Here is a 20,238-nt window from a genome sequence, read left to right as displayed (position 1 = left end):
AATATTTCTGTAATTTCTGTATCTAAAGCTTTATTTGCATCTCAATAATTTTAGGGGAGATTCCTGGGAGTGAAATGGTTGGAACAAACAATGAGAACATTAAAACAAACTTTTTAAAATATACTTTAAGTTCTGGGGTACATGTGCAGAACATGTAGGTTTATTACATTAAAACAAACTTTTTAAAATTTTAGATTCGGGGGTATACGTGCAGATTTGTTACACGGATATATTGGGTAATGGTGAAGTTTGGGCTTCTAGTATACCCATCATCCAAACAGAGAACATTGTGTCTAATAGGTAATATTTTAAACTCTCACTCTCCTTCTACCCTTCTACCTTTGGAGTCCCCAGTTTCTATCACTTCCATCTTTATGGCCATGTGTACCCATTGTGTAGCTCCCACTTATAAGAACATGCAGTATTTGATTTTCTATTCCTGAGTTACTTCACTTAGGATAACGGTCTCCAGCTGCATCCATGTTGCTAAAAAGGACCTGATTTTATTCTTTTTTTGGCTGCATAGTATTCCATGGTGTATATGTACCACACTTCCTTTATCCAGTCAACCATTGATGGACACTTAGGTTGATTCTGTGACTTTGCTATCGTGCATAGTGCTGCAATAAACATACGAGTGCAGGTCTTTTTTAATATAATGATTTTTTTTCCTTTGGGTAGATGCTCAGTAGTGGGATTGCTAGGTCAAACGGTAGTTCTATATATGAATTTTTTAAGGCTCTTGACATATATTTACAAATTACTTTGCAAAATGGTTGTAGAATTTGGATTCCATTCACCAATATGTGTGCATGTATTGCTTGAACCCTTATCATTGATTTTATTTATTTATTATTTATTTTTTTTTTTTTTGAGATGGAGTCTTGCTCTGTCGCCCAGGCTGGAGTGCAGTGGCATGATCTCGGCTCACTGCAGCCTCAACCTCCTAGGCTCAAGCAATCCTCTCACCTCAGCCTCCCTAGTAGCTCAACCACCCCACTAATTTTTTAACTATTTGTAGAGACAGGGTCTCACTATGTTGCTCAGGCTGGTCTTGAACTCCTGGGCTCAAGCTAGCCTCCTGCATCAGCCTCTCAAAGTGCTGAAATTATAGGTGTGAGCCACTGCACCCAGCAGATTATGTTAATATCATTTTCTGTGCATAGTAAAAAACATAAGTGTGATTATACTGTACCATTTATTCACTTAGTATAGTAATATAAAAATTTGCCAATATATTTCAAGTTCTTGGTAAATTTTTTTTCATATTATACCACATAGGTAGACCATGATTTTGTTCATGTCCTTATTGTTGATATGTAGACAGTTTCTTGATTTGCTGTTACAAATGATGGAACTCTGAACATCTGAAGAAATTTAAAAATGTTACTTTAAGTTAGCATGATTCTCTTGATAAGTGGACCAAAGCAATGTCCTACAGGATAGTGATTATGAACAAAATCTCTGCAGACTGAATTCTTGCACAAAGCTGTTGAGCTGACAGCCTTGACATAAGAAGTGAGTATGTTCTGGTATCCCTGTGAGGTAAAAGTAAACTACTTCCGATGTTCTTTTCTTATTTATGGAAAGAAAAATGAACCAGTTAGATCAATGGCTATAATTTCAGATGCTGGGGGCTGTGTTGATTTACTTGAGAAAAGAGACTCTACCGAGAACACCTGCAATTGGAATCACTACCTAATTAACACTCTCACTGTCCAAGACTCATTTTGCACTGGCCAAAGAAGGAAGTTAAACAGGGATGTGCTAAGAATAGTCGTTCCTGTTTCTTGCAAGTCTTTGATGATGGTAATAGCCTCAGATTTCTCTAGGAATGTAGTATTGCTTTGGCTTTGCCTTTTCATAGGAAGAGCTTCAAAGATTTCCACTTGGTCCTTCCTACAATTATAGTATATATTTCACAGATCAGAAGGTCAAAGTGAAAATTCTGCCAATTGTTGAGGACTTGTATTCCAACTATATATTTATTTATTCAGGAAGTGACAATATAATGGGCTAAGAGTCCCATTGAGTGCACCATGAGGCATACAAAAAACAAAACAACAACCCTGTTCATCACCTAATCCCAATAAACTCCCACACTTACCAGCTGACCATAGTAGCTTCCTGGATCCCAGTTAGTCTGTGCCATAATAACGCTGGTAAATGAACACAAATCCCTAAGTGGAAGCCTAGGAAGATAATTTAAAGAATCTACTAGTGATGTTATTGCTGGTGTCTTCTTCAAGAGTATCTTACCACGCTTTTTCTCCAAAGATCTCTAAGTCCTGAATTTATTCAGGAGGAGAATTAGATGAGGGACGGTGTTGTTCAACCAAGGAGGCTTACGTGAGGCTCTATCTGCTAGGAACTTAGTGTGCAGTTTGGTCCTAAGGTCTATGTGATCTAGAACCATTTTGATTATTACTCTTACCCTGCTGTCTATTATAATAACCATGCCCACCTTGCTTTTTAAATTATTATCCCATAAACCCCATTGAAACCAAAGAGCCCATTTCAATGGCAGAATCAACTATTTGTACCCCCAGACTACCAAAAAGAGTCCTCTTACTGGACATAGTTAATGATGGCTGAGTAGACATATTTGATAAACCCATTCTAACATTCCCATATTCCTTCCTGTATTTAGTAGAAAGAAATTTCTTGCAAAATTATTACATTTTGTTTTTGGCTACCATTGAGTCCTATTTTTAGATAATCAAATACATAAACTACTAAAATCACTCCCATCTGCTTGAACACCTTTCAATTAAGGTGTTCGATCTTAAATGATTCCCCTTTCCCTCGTCTAACACTCTAAGAATGCATTATCGTTGATATTCTTCAGGTTCTTGCCATATAAATAAACAAAATTGTTTTGTTTTATGAGCCTTCTTCTTCAGAGTTTGACTTTATAATTGGCCTTCATGTGCCTGATGCAATTGGCCCTAACTGTAGATACAAAGGCAAATTAGTAGCGATAGAAATGGGGCATGAGACAATTTGGCCACCTCCTACAAAGTAAGTGTCTGAGGCAAGGTCGTGATAAGATCTTCAAGCAAAACAAGAATAGCCTCACTAGATGTGTGGGTTGGGAAATTCCAGCTTGCAAGGAATGCACAGTGGAGTTTGGAAGAATCTAAGTCACCCAAATTCTCCTCTCTTTCCTCATTTCAATTCTCAGGGTCTTCCAATCTATCCCAATCACTGCACTAATTTTGCATGAGATCTGGTGATGCTGTAAATACAACTTACTCTTCAATTTTACAGTCCACAGGTTCGAATTTTGAGTTTGATTTTGTTACTTCATTTCTGAGGCTAGTAACCTAAACGTTCTCTTAGCAGTTAAAGACAGCCCTTGGTTTTCTGTTTGGAGCCAACAATTTTTATCTTAAGCCTGTCATTGTCTTTCTTTAAAGTTTGGCAGCACTTAAGGAACCATGCCACTTGTCCCCCAAAACCTTCCTTCAGGCACTTCATTACAGTTGGCATAGGAAATAACAATAACTCTTTTGCCTCTATATGTTATAATCTACCTGAGAAACACTCTCTTTGAATCCTCAGTGTCTTCAGATCCAACTAAGCTCAATAATCACTTCCTTGAGGATCTGTGCCCTGAAACTCTTCTTCATAACACTTTCTGTACCAATTAAGAGTTTTTCATTGCAACTATACACTCCTTTATAACTAGTTTGTCAGAAAAGGAATTTATTCAGGGATTTGAACTGATCTAAATGGAAAAAGTAATTTTGATAAAAGGAAGATGCTGTTTCCCAACTACAACTTTTGAAATCTATTCATGTGACTTTATACATAGAGATTATTCTGAAAATGCAGCTGTTAGCTCCCCCTCTCCCCCAAAAATGGCAAAACAAATTTATGAAGTAAAGTCCATCCCTCATTGCTAATTTCCTTAAAGGCTAACATTCTCCTACCTGACTCTGGTTCCATTAGCATTTAAAAAATTCTATGAAAGTCATCAGTGAGGTCCTTAATTCTCTGTGTCTATCAGTTATCTACAAGCAGATTTTTTTTTTCTTTTTGTCTTCTATTCAATCCAAAGTTTATGATATCTATTCTTGGGCACCTGGAGAGGTTCAACTTCTTAGAAAATTCCTCTTTTGAAAGGAATTTTTATACCACTCAATGGAAACAGAAATAAAAATATCCCAAATGTTACCACAAGCCACTGTTCCCAGAGTTCAAGATCCTCTTAGTTCATTTCTACCCTAGTTCATGGTCAATATTTTCTCCATAATTATGGACAAACAGCAAATGTAACAACCACCATTATACCACAGATACAATTGCATGGTAAAGAAAAGGAAAAAAAATGTTAATGTAAGATGCAGCAGGCAAAGAAATAGAGGTAGAGCCTATAGCTCTTCTTTGTACAGCTGGTCTTGAGGCTATAACTGGTATTTTCCTCTCCTACCACCTATTCCATGTTTTGCCTATCTTTCGTTCACACTGAAGCTGGTTGAAGTTCCTTGCCTGATAGGGCAATGCACATCTTTATTTCCTGGGGCTTGAATCCTTAATGGTTCTGTCTGTGATGGGTTGCTATAATCAGCTGATAATTTTCACCACTGCACATGGTATACAACAAAGGACCCCTGGGGATCTCTTGTGATCCAGCTGTACTTCTCCCAGCTTCTATTGTGAAACAGTGATCCTGTTTCCTTTCCTTTTGGTAGCCAAGGTCAGTTAGCAGGTGTCTCCCTGCTGCGAAGCCCCCACTGCCCGGCACAGGGTTTCTTAGTTTCTTAGCTGCTACAGTATTGACATTTTGGGACTGAAAAATTCTTTGTTGTGTGTGGGAGGTTGTCCTGTGCATTGTAAAATGTATCCTTGGCTTTTATTCACTAGATATTAGTAGCAACCCTTTCCCACTCCCCAGTTATGACAGCTAAAAAGGTCCCCAGACATTGCCAAACATCTTCTGAGAGGAAAATCACTTTTGCTGAGAACCACTGGGTTAGTGGTTTGAAGAGCCCTAAAGGGACAAATGAGGGTCTCAAGCCAGTGTTCCTTCATGAATGCTCTTCTCCTTTGTTCTATCACTTCTTCACCAGCAAAGCCTATGCTTGGAATGGTGAAGATCCTTCAAATTGCAGCCATACCAGGACTATTGAAGGGCAATTTACCAGGAGAGTATGAAAGGTGATTCATTCAAGGAAGGGATGCTAAGCAGAATTGCATATTAAGCAATAAATTTGTCATGGAAAACTCGAGCTCTATAGAGGGGAAGGAACAAAAATCACCATACCCCAATATTAAAAAACATTGTTAATATTTTTCTAAATAATACTTCCACCTTTATTATAATGTATACTTATTGTAAACAATTTGGAAAACAAAAATGAAAATAACATTTCTCATAATTTTATCATCAGAAAAATACACATTTAACATTAAGATATATTTGCGGCTGGGGGCAGTGGCTCACACCTGTAATCCCAGCACTTTGGGAGGCCAAGGCGGGCAGATCACAAGGTCACGAGATCGAGCCCATCCTGGCTAACACGGTGAAACCCTGTCTCTACTAAAAAATACAAAAAATTAGCCGGGCGTGGTGGCGGGCGCCTGTAGTACCAGCTACTCGGGAGGCTGAGGCAGGAGAATGGCCTGAACCTGGGAGGCGGAGCTTGCAGTGAGCTGAGATCACGCCACTGCACTCCAGCCTGGGCAACAGAGTGAGACTCTGTCTCAAAAAAAAAAAAAAAAAAAAAAAAAAAAAGATATATTTGCTTTAACCAAAGTTAAAACCTATATATTCTATTGTAAAAGTAATACTTGGTGATTGTCATATCCACGAATTATAGGAATACATACCTTAGAAAGTGAATGTTCTTCCTATTCCTGATCCTCAGATATAACCACTGTTAACATTTTGGTGTATTCTTGCCCATATTTTTTTCTACATGTAACCCAAGTTACATTTTTAAAAATTCATGAATAGGTTCTTACTCTAAATATTGTTTTGCAACTTGCCCTTTTTTCTGATATCTTGAATACCTTTTAATGTAAATATGTAAATTTACCTCATTCTTTTGAAAGCCAGTATCGTATTCCACTGTGTGAGTATCACCTAATTTATTTAACTAATGTATTGGTGGACATTTAAATAATTTCCAATTTTTAGATGCTATAAATAGTGATGCTAAGAGCATCTAATATATGTGGGTATATAGGTATTGTTAAAACTAATACAAAACAGTAAAGGCCAGTTGCAAAATATAAGAATATTGTAGAAAGAGGTGGGGAGGGGTATGTGGTTTTCCAGAGATTCAGCCATATTATAAAGTTACAGTAATTAGGCCAATGTGCTATTAGTAGAAGGGTAAGCAAACAGACCACTGGAACAGAACAGGAAACCTAGAGACAGACCCATGTATAAACAGGATATATAACCACTGTGTTGTTACAAGTTAGTGGAGAAATAATAAAATATTCAATATGTGGTCCTGGGACAATCATTTACCACTATATAACAACAATTCCAACTTGATTAATGATCTAAGTGGAAAAAGAAAAGATTTAAAACTTTTATAAGAAAATACAGGGTAATACTGTTATAATTTTGATATAAGACAGAGTTGATTAAACAAGGAATAAAATATACAAGTTGAAAAGATTGATACATTTGATTATATTAAAGATTTTAGAACTTCCTTTCAACCAAAGTTACTATAACAAAATTAAAAGGCAAGCTACAGATAGGGATAATATATTTGCATATCATTTGTTTATTCACTTGTTCATTCAACAAATATGTATTTTTTTCTTTTTCTTTTTCTTTTTTTTTTTTTTTTTGAGCCAGAGTCTCACTCCGTTGCCCAGGCTGGAGTGGAGTGGCACAATCTTGGCTCACTACAACCTCCACCTCCCAGATTCAAGTGACTCTCCTGCCACAGCCTCCCAAATAGCTGGGATTACAGGCACATGCCACCACACCCAACTAATTTTTGTATTTTTAGTAGAGATGTGGTTTCACCATGTTGGCCAGGCTGGTCTCGAACTCCTAACCTAAGGTGATCCACCTGCCTTGGCCTCCCAAAGTGCTGGGATTACAGGTGTGAACCACCGCGCCTGACCTCATTTGACAAATGTGTACTGAGTGTGCAGTATGTGCAGATGCTATCCTAGGCAGTGGAGATATCACAAAGAATAAAACAGACGAATCCCTATTTACGTGGGGTTTACTTTCTGGTGGAAAAGACAATAAGTAAAATAGTAAAATATATTGTATATATGATTTAAAAAAAACATGGAAGGGAGATAGGAAGTGCCAGGAAGGACATGGGTTGCCATTTTAGATAGGATGGCTAGGAAGGTGTGCTAGTTTTCTATTGCTGCCATAACTAAATTATCACAAACTCAGTTGGCTTAAAGTAACACAAATTTATTATCTTACAGTTTTGGAGGTCAGCAGTCAGAAAAGGGACTTATTGGGTTAAAATCATGCCCATAAACCTGAGTTTCTTCCTGAGGTTCTAGGGGAGAATTTGTGCCCTGACATTTCCTAGTTTTTAGAGGCTTCTTGCATTCCTTGGATTGTACCCCCCTCCACCTCCACCCCAGCCAGCAATCTCATCACTTGGATCTGTTTTCATTATGACATCTCCTTCTCTCTGTTGCCTCCCCTTTCACTTACAAGGGCCCTTGTGATTACATTGGGCCCTTCTGGATAATCCAGGATAATCTCCACCTTAAGATCCTTAAATATAATCACATTTGCAAAGTCACTTTTGCCATTAAGATAACACATTCACAGGTTCTGGGGATAAGGATGTGGATATCTTTGGGGGCTATTATTTGGGGTACTACAGAAGGCCTCAAAGAGAAGGTGACATTTCATGAAGGAAGGACATTTCATGATATTTCTTCATGAAGGAAGAAGGGAGCAAAAAATCTGTGGGAAGAACAATCCAAGCAGACAGAGTAGATGGTGCAAAGGCCTTGAGGCAGGACCATGCCTAGCCTGTTTCAGAACAGAAAAGAGGACAAAGCAAAGTTAGCAAATAGTAGATAAGAAAAAGGTAATGGAGTGGTGGTGAGGGCCACATTACGTAGGGCCTTGTAACAACTGTGACCTTTACTCTGAGGGAGATGAGAGTCCTTGTAGAGTTTACTTAGTGCAGTGACATTATCTGATGTATGTTTTAATGGAATCACTCTGCCTGCTGTGTGGAAAAATAGCTGAAAGTTAATCAAACTTGAAAGTGGGAGACCGGTGTATTAATTATGTATTGTTGCATAACAAGCTATTCCAAAACTGAAGAACTTTAAAACAACAATTTATTATTTTTCATGATTCTTTGGGTTGACTGGATGGATCCTTTGCTCCGTGGTGGGGATTTCTGGGTTCATCATGCAGATGCACTCAGGAGTGAGTTTGGCTGTGACTGGGAAGTGCAAGATGGCTTCACTCATGTGTCTGGTGCCTCAGGTTGGTTGTCTGGAAGGAACAGGGGCTGTTTAGGCTTCACTTGCGAATGGGTAATCAGACTTCTCACATGGTGACTCAAAGTTCCGAGAGAGCTAAAGTAGAAAGTGTCACGTCTCCTTAAGGGCTAGGCCCGGAACTGGCTCAGCATCATTGCTTCAAATTCTATTGGTCAAAGTAAGTCAAAAGGCCTGCTCAGTTTCAGGGAGGAAATGGACTGCATCTCAATGAGGAGGATTGACATCCGTATGTAGTTAGGAGGCTATTGCTCTATTTCAAGTGACAGATGATAGTAACTTGAGTTAAGGTACTAACAGAATTTGGGGAGACTAGTTGTAATATGAATATGTTTTGAAGGTAGATCCAAAAGGATTTTGGTAATAAAAAGTATCTTAGTCTACTCAGGCTGCCATAACAAAATACCATAGACTGGGTGGCTTAAACAATAAAAGTTTATTTTCTCAAAAGCTCAAGACTGGAAGTTGAAGATCAGGGTACCAGCATGGTTGTGTTTTGGTGAGGACTCTCTTCTTGGCTTGTAGATAACCACCTTCTTGCTCTATCTTCAAATAGCCTTTCCTTGGTGTATGGAAAGAGAAAGAGATCTTTTCTTACGAGGCCACCAATCCTAATGGATCAAAACCTTTCCTTGGTGCACGGACGGAGAAAGAAATGTAGCCTTTCCTTGGTGCATGGACAGAGAAAGAGATATTTTCTTGTAAAGCCACCAATCCAATCCTAATGGATCAAAACACCACTCTTATGACCTCATTTAACCTTACTTATCTCCTAAAAGCCCTATCTCCAAATATAGTCACACTAAGGGTTAGGCTTCAACATGAATTTGGGGGGGAGGGTGGTCACAATTCAATCCATAGCAAATAGGATATGGAATGGGAAAGAGATGACTCTAGTGTTTAGTCTGATCTGCTGGAAGAATAGAAATTAACTGAAATAGGGAACACTGCTGAAGAAGTAGGTATTGGAAGATGGCTATGTTCAGTTTTAGACATGTTAATTTTGAGAAGCTTGTTAGACACTCGAGAATATAGTAAATAGGTAATTTGATATGAGTTTGGACTGGATTTGTGAGTTTTCTGAACTGAATATATAAAGTGGGGGAATTGTTAGATTATAGATGGCATTTAAAACCATAAGAATGGGATCAACAAGGGAGTAAGTAATAGAGAAGAGAGGAGGACTTCTGCAGCAATTCAGTGTTTGGGGAGGTAAGGAGAAACTATAAAGGACTGGGAAGAAGTGGCTACTGAGATATTATAGAAGGAGAGTCAAGAGAATGTGGTTTCTAGACACAGCGAATGACAGCTGTTTTAAATGCTGCTTCAGGGCCAAGTGAGATGAGAAGTAAGAATTGACGATCAGATTTTGCAATGCGGAAGTCATTGCAAAATCCCTAGATTTTGACAAGAGCAGTTTCTGAGAAATGATGGGGTGAAAGCCTGATTAGAGATAGATCAAGAAGAATGGGAGAAGTAGAGATAGTAAATGTTTGCATCCTGTATGGCACCAATCACATTGGCAGGCATAAACCAGGCACAGAAATATTTGTTGAAATATTGTCAAACCTATAAAGTACTTTACATACTTTTTTATTATGGAGTATTAAAAATAAACTTAAGCTGGCCAGGCGGGGTAGCTCACACCTGTAATCTCAGCATTTTGGGAGGCTGAGGTGGGCGGATCACAAGGTCAGGAGTTCGAGACTAGCCTGGCCAACATGGTGAAACCCCATCTTTACTGAAACTACAAAAAAAAAAAAATTAGCTGGGCATGGTGGCGCACACCTGTAATCCCAGCTACTCAGGAGGCTGAGGCAGAAGAATCGCTTGAAGCCGGGAGGCGGAGGTTGCAGTGAGCCAAGATTGTACTATTGCACTCCAGCCTGGGCAACAGAACGAGACTCCATCTCAAAAAAAAATAAAGAAATAAAAATACAAATAAACTTAAGCCATATTGTTTAATGCTTTTTCCTAATAACATTGAATTATCTATATATTTACATATATATAGTAAATTTACATATATATACACAATATATTTACAAGACTTGAAAGGAATGTTTCCCAATACTTTTAAAAATTTGTTTTAATAGCTTCATTGAAGTATAATTCACATGTAACTCATCATTTAAACTGACTGATTCAACAGTTTTTTAGTATATTCACAAATAGGTGAAACCATCACCCTAGTCAATTTTAGAACATTTCTGTCTCCTCACAAAGAAACCCCACATCCTTTAGCTATCACCCCTCCACCTCACTGTTCCATGGCTCCTAGCCCTAGGCAACCATGAATCTACTTTCTATCTATAGATTTGCCTATTTTGGATATTTTGTATATATGGAATCATATAATAAGTGGTCTTTTGTGACTGACTCCTTTCACTCCGCATAATGTTTTCAAGTTTCATCCATGTTGCCGCATGAATAGTACTTCATTCCTTTTTATTGCCAAATGATATATCATTTTGTTTATCCATTTATCTACTGAGAGACATTTGGGTTATTTCTACTTTTTGGTTATTGTGAGTAGTGCTGCTATGAACATTTGTGTTCAAGGTATATAGTTAACAGTGGAATTGCTGGGTCATATGGTAATTCTATGTCCAGCTCTTTGAGGAACTGCCAAATTGTCTTCTATAGTGGCTGGACCATTTTACATTCCTACCAGCAATTGATCAGGGTTCCAATTTCTTCATATCTTCACCAATTATTATTTTCTGTCTTCTTTTTAAACATAGTCATCCTAGTGGATTTGAAGTGATATCTCATTGTGGTTTTACCCATCACTCTTTACTTCTTCAATATGAGCTTCTCTTTCTTGTGTTATAAAACTGGAACATCATTTTCTCCTACTACATCCTAGCATTGCTTGAAAAATAAATCTTTGAATTTATTCACAATAAAGGTAATGTGTATACTTCACAATACCACTCTGGATCCCACAGATATCTTTTAAATATTATGGTTATCTTTTAAAAAACAGAAACTCCAGATTCTTACAATTCCCCACGGTCTCTTCTACCCCAGGATTTAGTTATTTATGTAATAACTAAGTGAGGGAAATGTTGAAATAGATAATCTCTTAATTATCTTCTCTTTACTGGATTACATGATTTTCTTTCAATATCCAAAACAAGTTTTTGTTTTTTTTTTGAGGTGAAGTCTTGTTGTGTGGCCCACGCTGGAGGTCAGTGGCGCTATCTTGGCTTACTGCAAACAAACCCCCTGGGTTCAGGAGATTCTTCTGCCTTAGCCTCTGGGGATTACAGGTATGTGCCACCACGCCCAGATAATTTTTGTATTTTTTAGTAGAAACTGTTTCACCATGTTGGCCAGGCTGGTCTCGAACTCCTGACTCAAATGATCTGCACGCCTTGGCCTCCCAAACCAGTTTTGATATGCGATTTTTCTCTTAATCAAATGGTGACCAATGAGAGGATTTATGAACTGAATAACCACCATGCAATTGAAAGGCTTAGTGCTTCATTCAGAGTAAAATATAGGCAATTAGAATGCAACAGGGGGCCAGGCACAGTGGCTCACTGTAATCCCAGCACTTTGGGAGGCCTAGGCAGGTGGATCACTTGAGCCCCGGAGTTTGAGACCAGCCTGGCCAACATGGCGAAACCCTGTCTCCACAAAATAGAGAGAGAAAAAAAACAATTAGCCGTGCATAGTAGCATGTGCCTGTAGTCCCAACAACCTGGGAGGCTGAGGTGGGAGGATCACTTGAGCCTGAGGAGGTCGAGGCTGTAGTGAGTGAGCCGTGGACTGCAGCCTGGGTGACAGAGTGAAACCGTGTCAAAAAAAAAAAAAAAAAAGCAACAATAACAAGTAAAAACAACATCAGAGGTAAGGTCTTACTAAAAATCTTTACCTTCCTCTCCCTGACTTGGGGTGGTTGTCTTCCTTTAAAAAACAAACAAAAAACTGTTTTGCCAAGTACCAAAACTATGTGTTTGCATCTGAAGCAATAAAACAAGGAGACAGGGTAGGGATGCAGGTTGTTACAGACGTTGAAATCTATTTCCTGACAAAAGAGTAGCTACAAGTTGGGACACCTGGGGAAGCCTGGGGTAAATACATATGCAAATAAGTGCTGGGAAAGTGCTCCTGGGATTCACCTCCCTTAAATACTTTCAGAAGTCATTATAGGTTATGAAACTTAGTGTTCTAATCATTACATTTATGGGAAAGAGTGGAAAGCAGTTCAGGTAACATAGCTGTAGTTGAACAGGCTAGGGGAGTAGTGGCTGGAGAAAGAAAAGAAATATAGTTGATCCAGGTTTTGGAAAGTTGAGATCTTGGGATGTGCTACTCCAGGAGAGTTAGGAAAAATACGCTTTTCCTCGACTATGGTACAATACAGTAAGTATTGACTCTGAAAAGGTTCGTAAGTACTGGCTTCCCTGGATCTAGAGGGAGTCACATTAAAATGGCTAGATTTGTATCAGAGCTGTCTTTTATTCTTTTTGGCATGGTCAAGTCATTTCTAATCAGAGAGGGGGAATACTGGTAGATCAGATGTCACTCAAACTCATGAGAATTATCTGTTTAACATCCACAAAGCAAGTAGCCCAACAAGCAAGGTCCCCAGGAGGAGCCTACTTTATCCTCAAGGAATCTGCTTAGTCAATTCACGTATTCACAGGGCTGCAGAGATATGAGTGGTGGTTACCTTCGTGCCAGAGCAGAACATGCCTTGTAGTTACTGCCATATTCTAGCCAAGTTATTCCATTTACTGTTCTTTTGTTCCTAAATTAACAAGGAGAAAAGACTGTGTGTACAACACATGACTACAATATAGAGGTTATTTAGAGAAAGCTTAAAATGTACTTGTGTTTTCTGTACTAGGCCTAGGGCACCCCACTTACCAAGCCTCGGCCTGAATTTCTCTCTAGACGGTGCTGAATTGCCACCTAGTTACCCATCCTGACGCCAGGAACGTGATTTTTCAACAAACATTGACGGAAGCTTACATGGGGCCGGATCACAGCGCTGAGAAGCACTAGGGCTTGGGGGGGCACAAAGTCTAGATATGGCAGCACCTGCTCATAATGAAAGGCCCACAGTTTAGTGGAACACACCTGCTATTACTCAGCTTTCTCTCTGTCATTTTGTTTGGGAGAGCCCTGGTGTGAGAGGAGTATGGTATTTAATATTTAATTGAGCAGTTATATGTGAAAGAGCGTCTTCACGAGCCTTAACTCCTTTCATCCTCAAATAACCCTACAAGGCGGGTACTATTCTATCCCTATGTTACAGATAAGGAAACTGAGGCAAAGAAGTTGTGTGCTTCATCAAGGTCACACAACCACTCCGTGGAGGCAAATTGAACACAGGCTGTCTGGCTCCTGAGAACCAGTGGAGAGGAGGGAGACGGTGGGAGACAGGCAGGGGGAAAAGGTGGAAGTAGACCCGAAGGGCAGGCTTGATCTTCATAAGAGAAAACGGTACTAACACCATCCACTGATTGACTTGCACATTTCCATCACTTAAAGCTCCTGGCGTCACTGCCAGGAATGGAAAGTTAAAAAACTCCCAGCTCTGTAAGGTTCTGCCTGGATCCTGAAAAAAACCTTCCCACATGCCCCGAAGAACTCGAGGGCTCGCTCGCTTCTATCTCACACCCCTTGCCCAGGGCACCGGAGGGCGCGCTCCCGCGGACGAACTACAACCCCCACGATGCACCGCGCGCGAAGCTGGGCCCACGCTGCGGGAAGAGTCAGGTGTCCCGAAGGTGCCTTCAGAAAAAAATTACGTACGTTTTTCGTCGCTGTCCCACGATCATAAAGATCTCAGCTCCAGGAGGACGCATCGTCTTTTTAGTGACAGTGCATACTGTGAGGCGTGTAGAGTCGCTTCTGTCTTCAGGCACAGCAGAGGGCGGCCGCAATAGTACGCTCGGGGTGGTGGTCCCCGGACCACGCGGTGGGCGGAGCCAGCGGCGACGGCCTCCCTTCCCCTCCGGATGCAGGCCGGAAGTACGTGAGGGGAGATTTCCGGCCACTGCGTTGTAGTCGGCCCGGCTGCAAAGCGTTTTTCTGGAGGCTGATTTCCCAGGTTCTCTCGGCCTGTACCTCGCGCACTCCTCTTGCTCCAGGTCCTTCAGTCTCCGCTCGTCTCACCATAGGCTGTGACGACATGAGCAACAAAGAAGGTGGCGTCCTTAACAACACGGGGCGTTATTTATCCAGAGGGGGAGGTTCTCCAGTCTTTGTATGCAATTTTCCCCTTTTCACCCTTGAAGGATGCCTTCGTCGCTTGCAGACTCGGGGGCGGCAGCTCTGGTTCTCTCCCCGGCCAGATCGGCCCTGTTTACACCTCCTTTTTTCTTAAATCTTTGAGGTGTGATTTTATCCTAGTTCAGTAATTGCTGTAATGCCAGATCATAGCACCAGTTGGTGGAAACTCGGATGATTTGCTTGGAAAGGCCTGGGCAGCATCTCTGTCAGTCTGCGGGGAAAGCGTCTAAGGCGAGGGCCCTGTGGGTATCTGGTTTTAAAGCAAGGAGGAGGTTTGCCTGTGTTCTGTTTTGCAAACTTGGTGATGGAAGATCCCTCTCTAACTTTTTTCTTCTCTATATAAGGATCAGGAGGGTTCAGGAAAAGGAAGCATGACAATTTCCCACATAACCAAAGAAGAGAAGGGAAGGATGTTAATTCATCATCACCCGTGATGTTGGCCTTTAAATGTAAGTTCTCTGCAATATAAGTTGATGAAGGGGAGAGAACAAAATTATTTAGCCATGGTTATGCGCAAGAAAACAGTCCCTAAGAATTTAGATGTGAAACTTTAGCTGGAGGTTTTGTGGTGGCGCTAGATCTACCCTAAAAGTCTGGATTACAAAGGCCTGCACTTTTATGTCCCGTTAAGAGAAATATTAGTAATCAGGTAAACATGACTTAAACACAAGAAACAGTAAACCTTAGCTAATTAATATTAGACACGTCACATACTCAAGAATTGTGTACCTGATAATATTTACTGCTGTTATATGCTAAAATATATTTTCATTTAGTGTGTATTTGTTTCCTCTACTAGACTTGAAGACAGGGACGGTATCTTTGTTTTAACTGTAACACTTTGCACAGAATGGGAGCTTGTATCTGTTAGTGAATCTCGTATATCTATATACGCATATTTTCACAGTCCCCTTTTCTCAGCATATTAACTTGGACAAGTTATTCCTCATTTCAAAACAAACACAAAACAAAATCCTTTTCCTTTTGTCCCTGTCTATCCACTATCCTGTACCTTACATTTCTGTGATTAAGGAAATCTGAGAAGGGCTTAGCTGGTTGATTCCTATTTGCAGTTACCTGAAACCTTGATTGGGGCTGAAGGATCCACAGCTGTTGATAGTTCAGGCCTTTTGCCTGCAAGCAGCTCTCTGTTACTGTCCACATGAACTTCTTGTGCTGCTTGGATGTCCTTTGGTATGGCATCTGGCCTCCTCCAGAGAGAGAAAGTGCAAGAGAGCAAGGAGGAAACCACAATCTCAGTATGTCCTAATCTCAGACATCAGACACTGTCATTTTTGTCACATTGTGTTTGTTAGAAGGGAGGCAGTTTTAAAAACTCTCACATTGAAGGGGAAGGAAATTATGTCCCACCCTTTGGAGGGAGGAGTCTTAGGTGATTTGTGGATACGTTTTAAAACCACCACAGTATCTACTGTGATCGTCAGAAGTTTAAGACAGCTGGCCGTAATTGAATAAAGAGCGTACTGATAAAGAAGGTGGAGTTGCGGCTGGGTGTGGTGGCTCACGCCTGTAATCCCAGCACTTTGGGAGGCCAAGGCGGGTGGATCACAAGGTCATGAGTTTGAGACCAGCCTGGCCAACATGGTGAAACCCTGACTCTAATAAAGTACACGGCGAAACCCCGTCTCTACTAAAAATACAAAAAATTAGCTGGGCGTCTGTAGTCCCCGCTACTTGGGAGGCTAAGGCAGGAGAATGGCGTGAACCCAGGAGGCGGAGCTTGCAGTGATCCAAGATCTCGCCACTGCACTCCAGCCTGGGCAACAGAGCGAGGCTCCGTCTCAAAAAAAAAAAAAAGTACGAACAATTAGTTGGTCGTAGTGGCAGGTGCCTGTAATCCCAGCTACTCAGGAGGCTGAGGCAGGAGAATCTCTTGAACCCGGAACGCGGAGGTTGCAGTGAGCCGAGATCGCGCCGTTGAACTCCAGCCCTGGCGGCAGAATGAGACTCCATCTCAAAACAAAGAAAAGGTGGAGTTGCTTCTAGGGTGGTGTCCTCATTACCTGTCTGCTGAACTACAGTTTTTTTTTGTTTGTTTGTTTTGAGACAGAGTCTCACTCTGTCACACAGGCTGAGATAATAATTAGGCACGATCTTGGCTCACTGCAAAACCTCTGCCTCCTGGGCTCAAGCCATTTTCCTAACTCAGCCTCCTGAGTAGTTGGGACTACAGGCGTGTGTCACCATGCCTAATTTTTAAAAATTTTTTTTGTAGAAACAGGGTTTCGCCATGTTGCTGGAGGCTGGTCTTGAACTCCGAGCTCAAGCAGTCCGCTCGTCTCGGCCTCTCAGAGTGCTGGGATTACAGGCGTGAGCCACTGCGCCTGGCCTGAACTATAATTTTCTTTAAGACCTAGCTCAAGTAGCTTCTTTCCTGTGAATGCGTTCTGATTTTTCTCTCAAGCCGACTTGGTGACCAACATGAAATATTTATTGAGTATCTGCTATGTTCTCGCATGTATTGGTAGTGAACTAGAAACGTAGTTTCTGCTTTCTTAAGTTTTTTACATATATTTGTTATAGCATGATTACATTTTATTTGTTTACATCTCTCTCCCTCATACAGGACTGAGCTCCTTGAGGATAGGAACTGTACCTTATCTAACTTTGTGTTCATAGTATCTGACTTACACTGGTCATTAATATGGCCATAATAAATAATACATATTGATTATCTTAACCCTGGCCTAATTATTATCTCAGTAATAAAAGACTAGAAATATTTAGGTCCTTGTCAGCTACTAATTTAGTTAATAGTTTAAGTTCTCGTTTTTTCAGTTCATGCAGTATACATGATTGAGTGTTTCCTATAGGCCAGGCAGCTTGCGGGGCTGTGGAGTGAAAAGACTTCGGAAATAAAGGCATTATTAAGAGAGTTAAGTGGTTTAAGGGTATTTCACTGTACAGAGCTTGATAAATTCAGGAAGTTTATACTTGAAATTTGCTAAGTAAGTAGATCTTAAATGTTTTTACCACAATTAGCTGGGCATGACGGCATGCGCCTGTAGTATGCTTATAGTCCTAGCTGCTCTGGAGGGACTGGGGCAGGAGGACTGCTTGAACTCTGAAGTTTGAGGCTGCAGTGAGCTGTGATTAGGCCACTGCACTCCAACCTGGGCAACAGAGACCCTGACTCAAAAAGGAAAAAAAAAAAAAGCTAACTGAGGTGATGGATACATTAATTAGCTTGATAGTGGTAATCATTTCACAGCGTATATCAAAGTGTTACCTTATATACCACATACACACACAGGTGTTTTTTGTTTTTTGTTTTTGTTTTTTTTTTGAGACAGCGCCTCATCCTGGCCCAGGCTGAAGTGCAGTGGTGTGATCTTTGCTCACTGCAAGCGTAGCCTCTTGGGCTCAAGTGATCCACCTCAACCTCCCAAGGAGCTGAGACTACAGGCATGTGCCACCACACGTGGCTAGTTTTTAGATTTTTTTGTAGAGGCAGGGTCTCACTGTGTTGCCCCTGCTGGTCTTGAACTCCTGGGCTCAAGTGATCTGTCCCCCTTGGCCTCCCAAAGTGCTGGTATTACGGGCATAATCAATTATGCTTGGCCTTATAATTTTTAATTGTCAGTTATACCCCAGTAAAGGTGGAAAAGCAGGAAGACAACAGGGAAAAAAATTTTAATAAACTTGAAAAAAAAAGGTCCAAGTTTCTTTTTTTGGTGGTTTATATTATTAATATATGTGGTTAAAATAATTTTTAAAACTTTATGTAACTTTTTGTTACATAAAAGTAATTTTTGTTACGTGTCATTTTGTGATAATCTCGTTTACTAAGTTCATTTTTTACAACTTGTACAGTATTCCCGTTGTGAGACTAGTAAAACCCAGTTAAGGCATACCTATATTTAAAGAAGAAAATATTTTAGTTAGTGGAGCCTTTTTGATTTCCATGTAATTTAGAAATAAATAAGATGATTTTATTCTCTTCATTTTTATAAACTGAATAATAGTTGCTTTCTTACATATAGAGACAGTACTTTTAGGTACAGGCTGCTTTTGCTTGCTAGCCATTTTTATTCTAAGAAAATTAAAATCATTTCCCTTTTTTTTCCTTTCATAAGATTTACCAAGTGTTTTGGAAAAGTTTAACATAAAAGCTTACAGGTCTGTCAGAGGAGATTTTAAAAGGGATTACATGGGAAGTCTTTTTTTTTTTTTTCCAGATAGACTCTCACTCTTTCGCCCAGGCTGGCGTGCAGTGGTGCAGTCTCAGCTCATCAGCTCACTGCAACCTCTGCCTCCTGGGTTCAAGCGATTCTCCTGCCTCAGCCTTCCAGGTAGCTGGGACTACAGGCCTGTGCCACCATGCCCGGCTAATTTTTGTATTTCTAATAGACATGGGGTTTCACTATATATTGGCTAGGCTGGTTTTGAACTCTTGACCTCAAGTGATCCACCCACCTCAGCCTCCCAAAGTGCTGGGATTATAGGCGTGAGCCATTGTGCCCGGCTCAGAGAGTCTTTAATGAGAAGCACTAGCTTCCAGAGAAAATTTCATGAGATAGTATAGTTTGTTCAACTCAATCCCAGGATCTTCAATGTCCGAGCAACCACTTTGCTATCAAAGTTTGAGTTAATTACATTAAAAGGAGTTACCAGATCAATATTCTACTGCTGTTGAATCATCTGAGTAAAGAAGTAGTCTCTTTTTAAATTTATTTTGAAGTAATCTCAAATTTATTTAAAAAATTGGAAGACTTAATGCAGTTGGAAAAATAGTACAGAGAATTTCTGTATAGGCTTGACTTAGATTGACCAATTTTTAACATTTTGCCACTTTTGCTTTATTATTCTCTTTATATATGTAAATGTATATGGCTAACCATATATTCTGAACCATTTAAGAACAAGTTGCATTCATCATACCCCTTTACTTGTTAATACTTCAGAATATATTTCCTAGGAAGAAGACTATTCTGTTGTATAACTATAGTGTTAACTAATTTCAGGAGATTTAACACTGACACAATACTTCAATCTACAGTGCATATTTTGACAGTTGTCTCAATAAGGTTGCTTCCAGCTTTTCTCTCTCTAGTCCAGTAATCTAGAACAGGATCACATATTACACTGTAATGTCTCTTTTTAGTTTTCTGTGATCTGGAACAGTTTCTCAGTCTTTGTCTTTCTTGACAATGATATTGATTGAAGAATATAGGTCTTATTTAATAGAATATTCCTCAACTTAGATTTGATTAATATTTTCTCATGGTTAGATTCAGGTTATGCATCCCTGGCTGGAATACTACATAAATGATGATTTGTTGATTTGTTCTTTTTGGGGGTATTGCAAGGGACCAAGTAATGTAAGGCTTCGTAAAGAGTTTGGAGTTTGTTAAATGTAATGCAGAGTCATTAGAGAGTCTTAAAAACTAAAGTATATTTTAGAAATGTCACTCTGGCAGCTATAGAAAGGCAAGGTGGGCAGACGCAGACCAGACAAGAGACTATTTTGTAGTTCCGGTACAGTAAGGTATTTGTAAG

General features: G+C 40.0%; 1 protein-coding gene across 2 annotated transcripts in view; it reads left to right on the top strand.

Moving 5' to 3' along the window:
- Positions 1-14,298: 14,298 nt before the first annotated feature.
- Positions 14,299-20,238, top strand: part of TSNAX (translin associated factor X) — a 38,996-nt gene continuing 33,056 nt past the window's right edge. Inside the window, exons 1-2 of one of the 2 annotated variants that reach the window (XM_054446038.2) lie at positions 14,299-14,633; positions 15,063-15,167. In XM_054446038.2, the coding sequence (XP_054302013.1) occupies positions 14,618-14,633; positions 15,063-15,167 (121 nt within the window). In that variant the 5' untranslated portion in view covers positions 14,299-14,617. The remainder of the gene's footprint in view (positions 14,634-15,062; positions 15,168-20,238) is intronic. The other variant, XM_063671164.1, reaches the window with a different exon arrangement.

The sequence above is a fragment of the Pongo pygmaeus genome, chromosome 1 (genome assembly GCF_028885625.2).
Source record: "Pongo pygmaeus isolate AG05252 chromosome 1, NHGRI_mPonPyg2-v2.0_pri, whole genome shotgun sequence".
NCBI classification, from domain to species: domain Eukaryota; kingdom Metazoa; phylum Chordata; class Mammalia; order Primates; family Hominidae; genus Pongo; species Pongo pygmaeus.
Note: the sequence above shows the minus strand (reverse complement) of the source record. Positions and strands in the feature narration are given on the sequence as shown.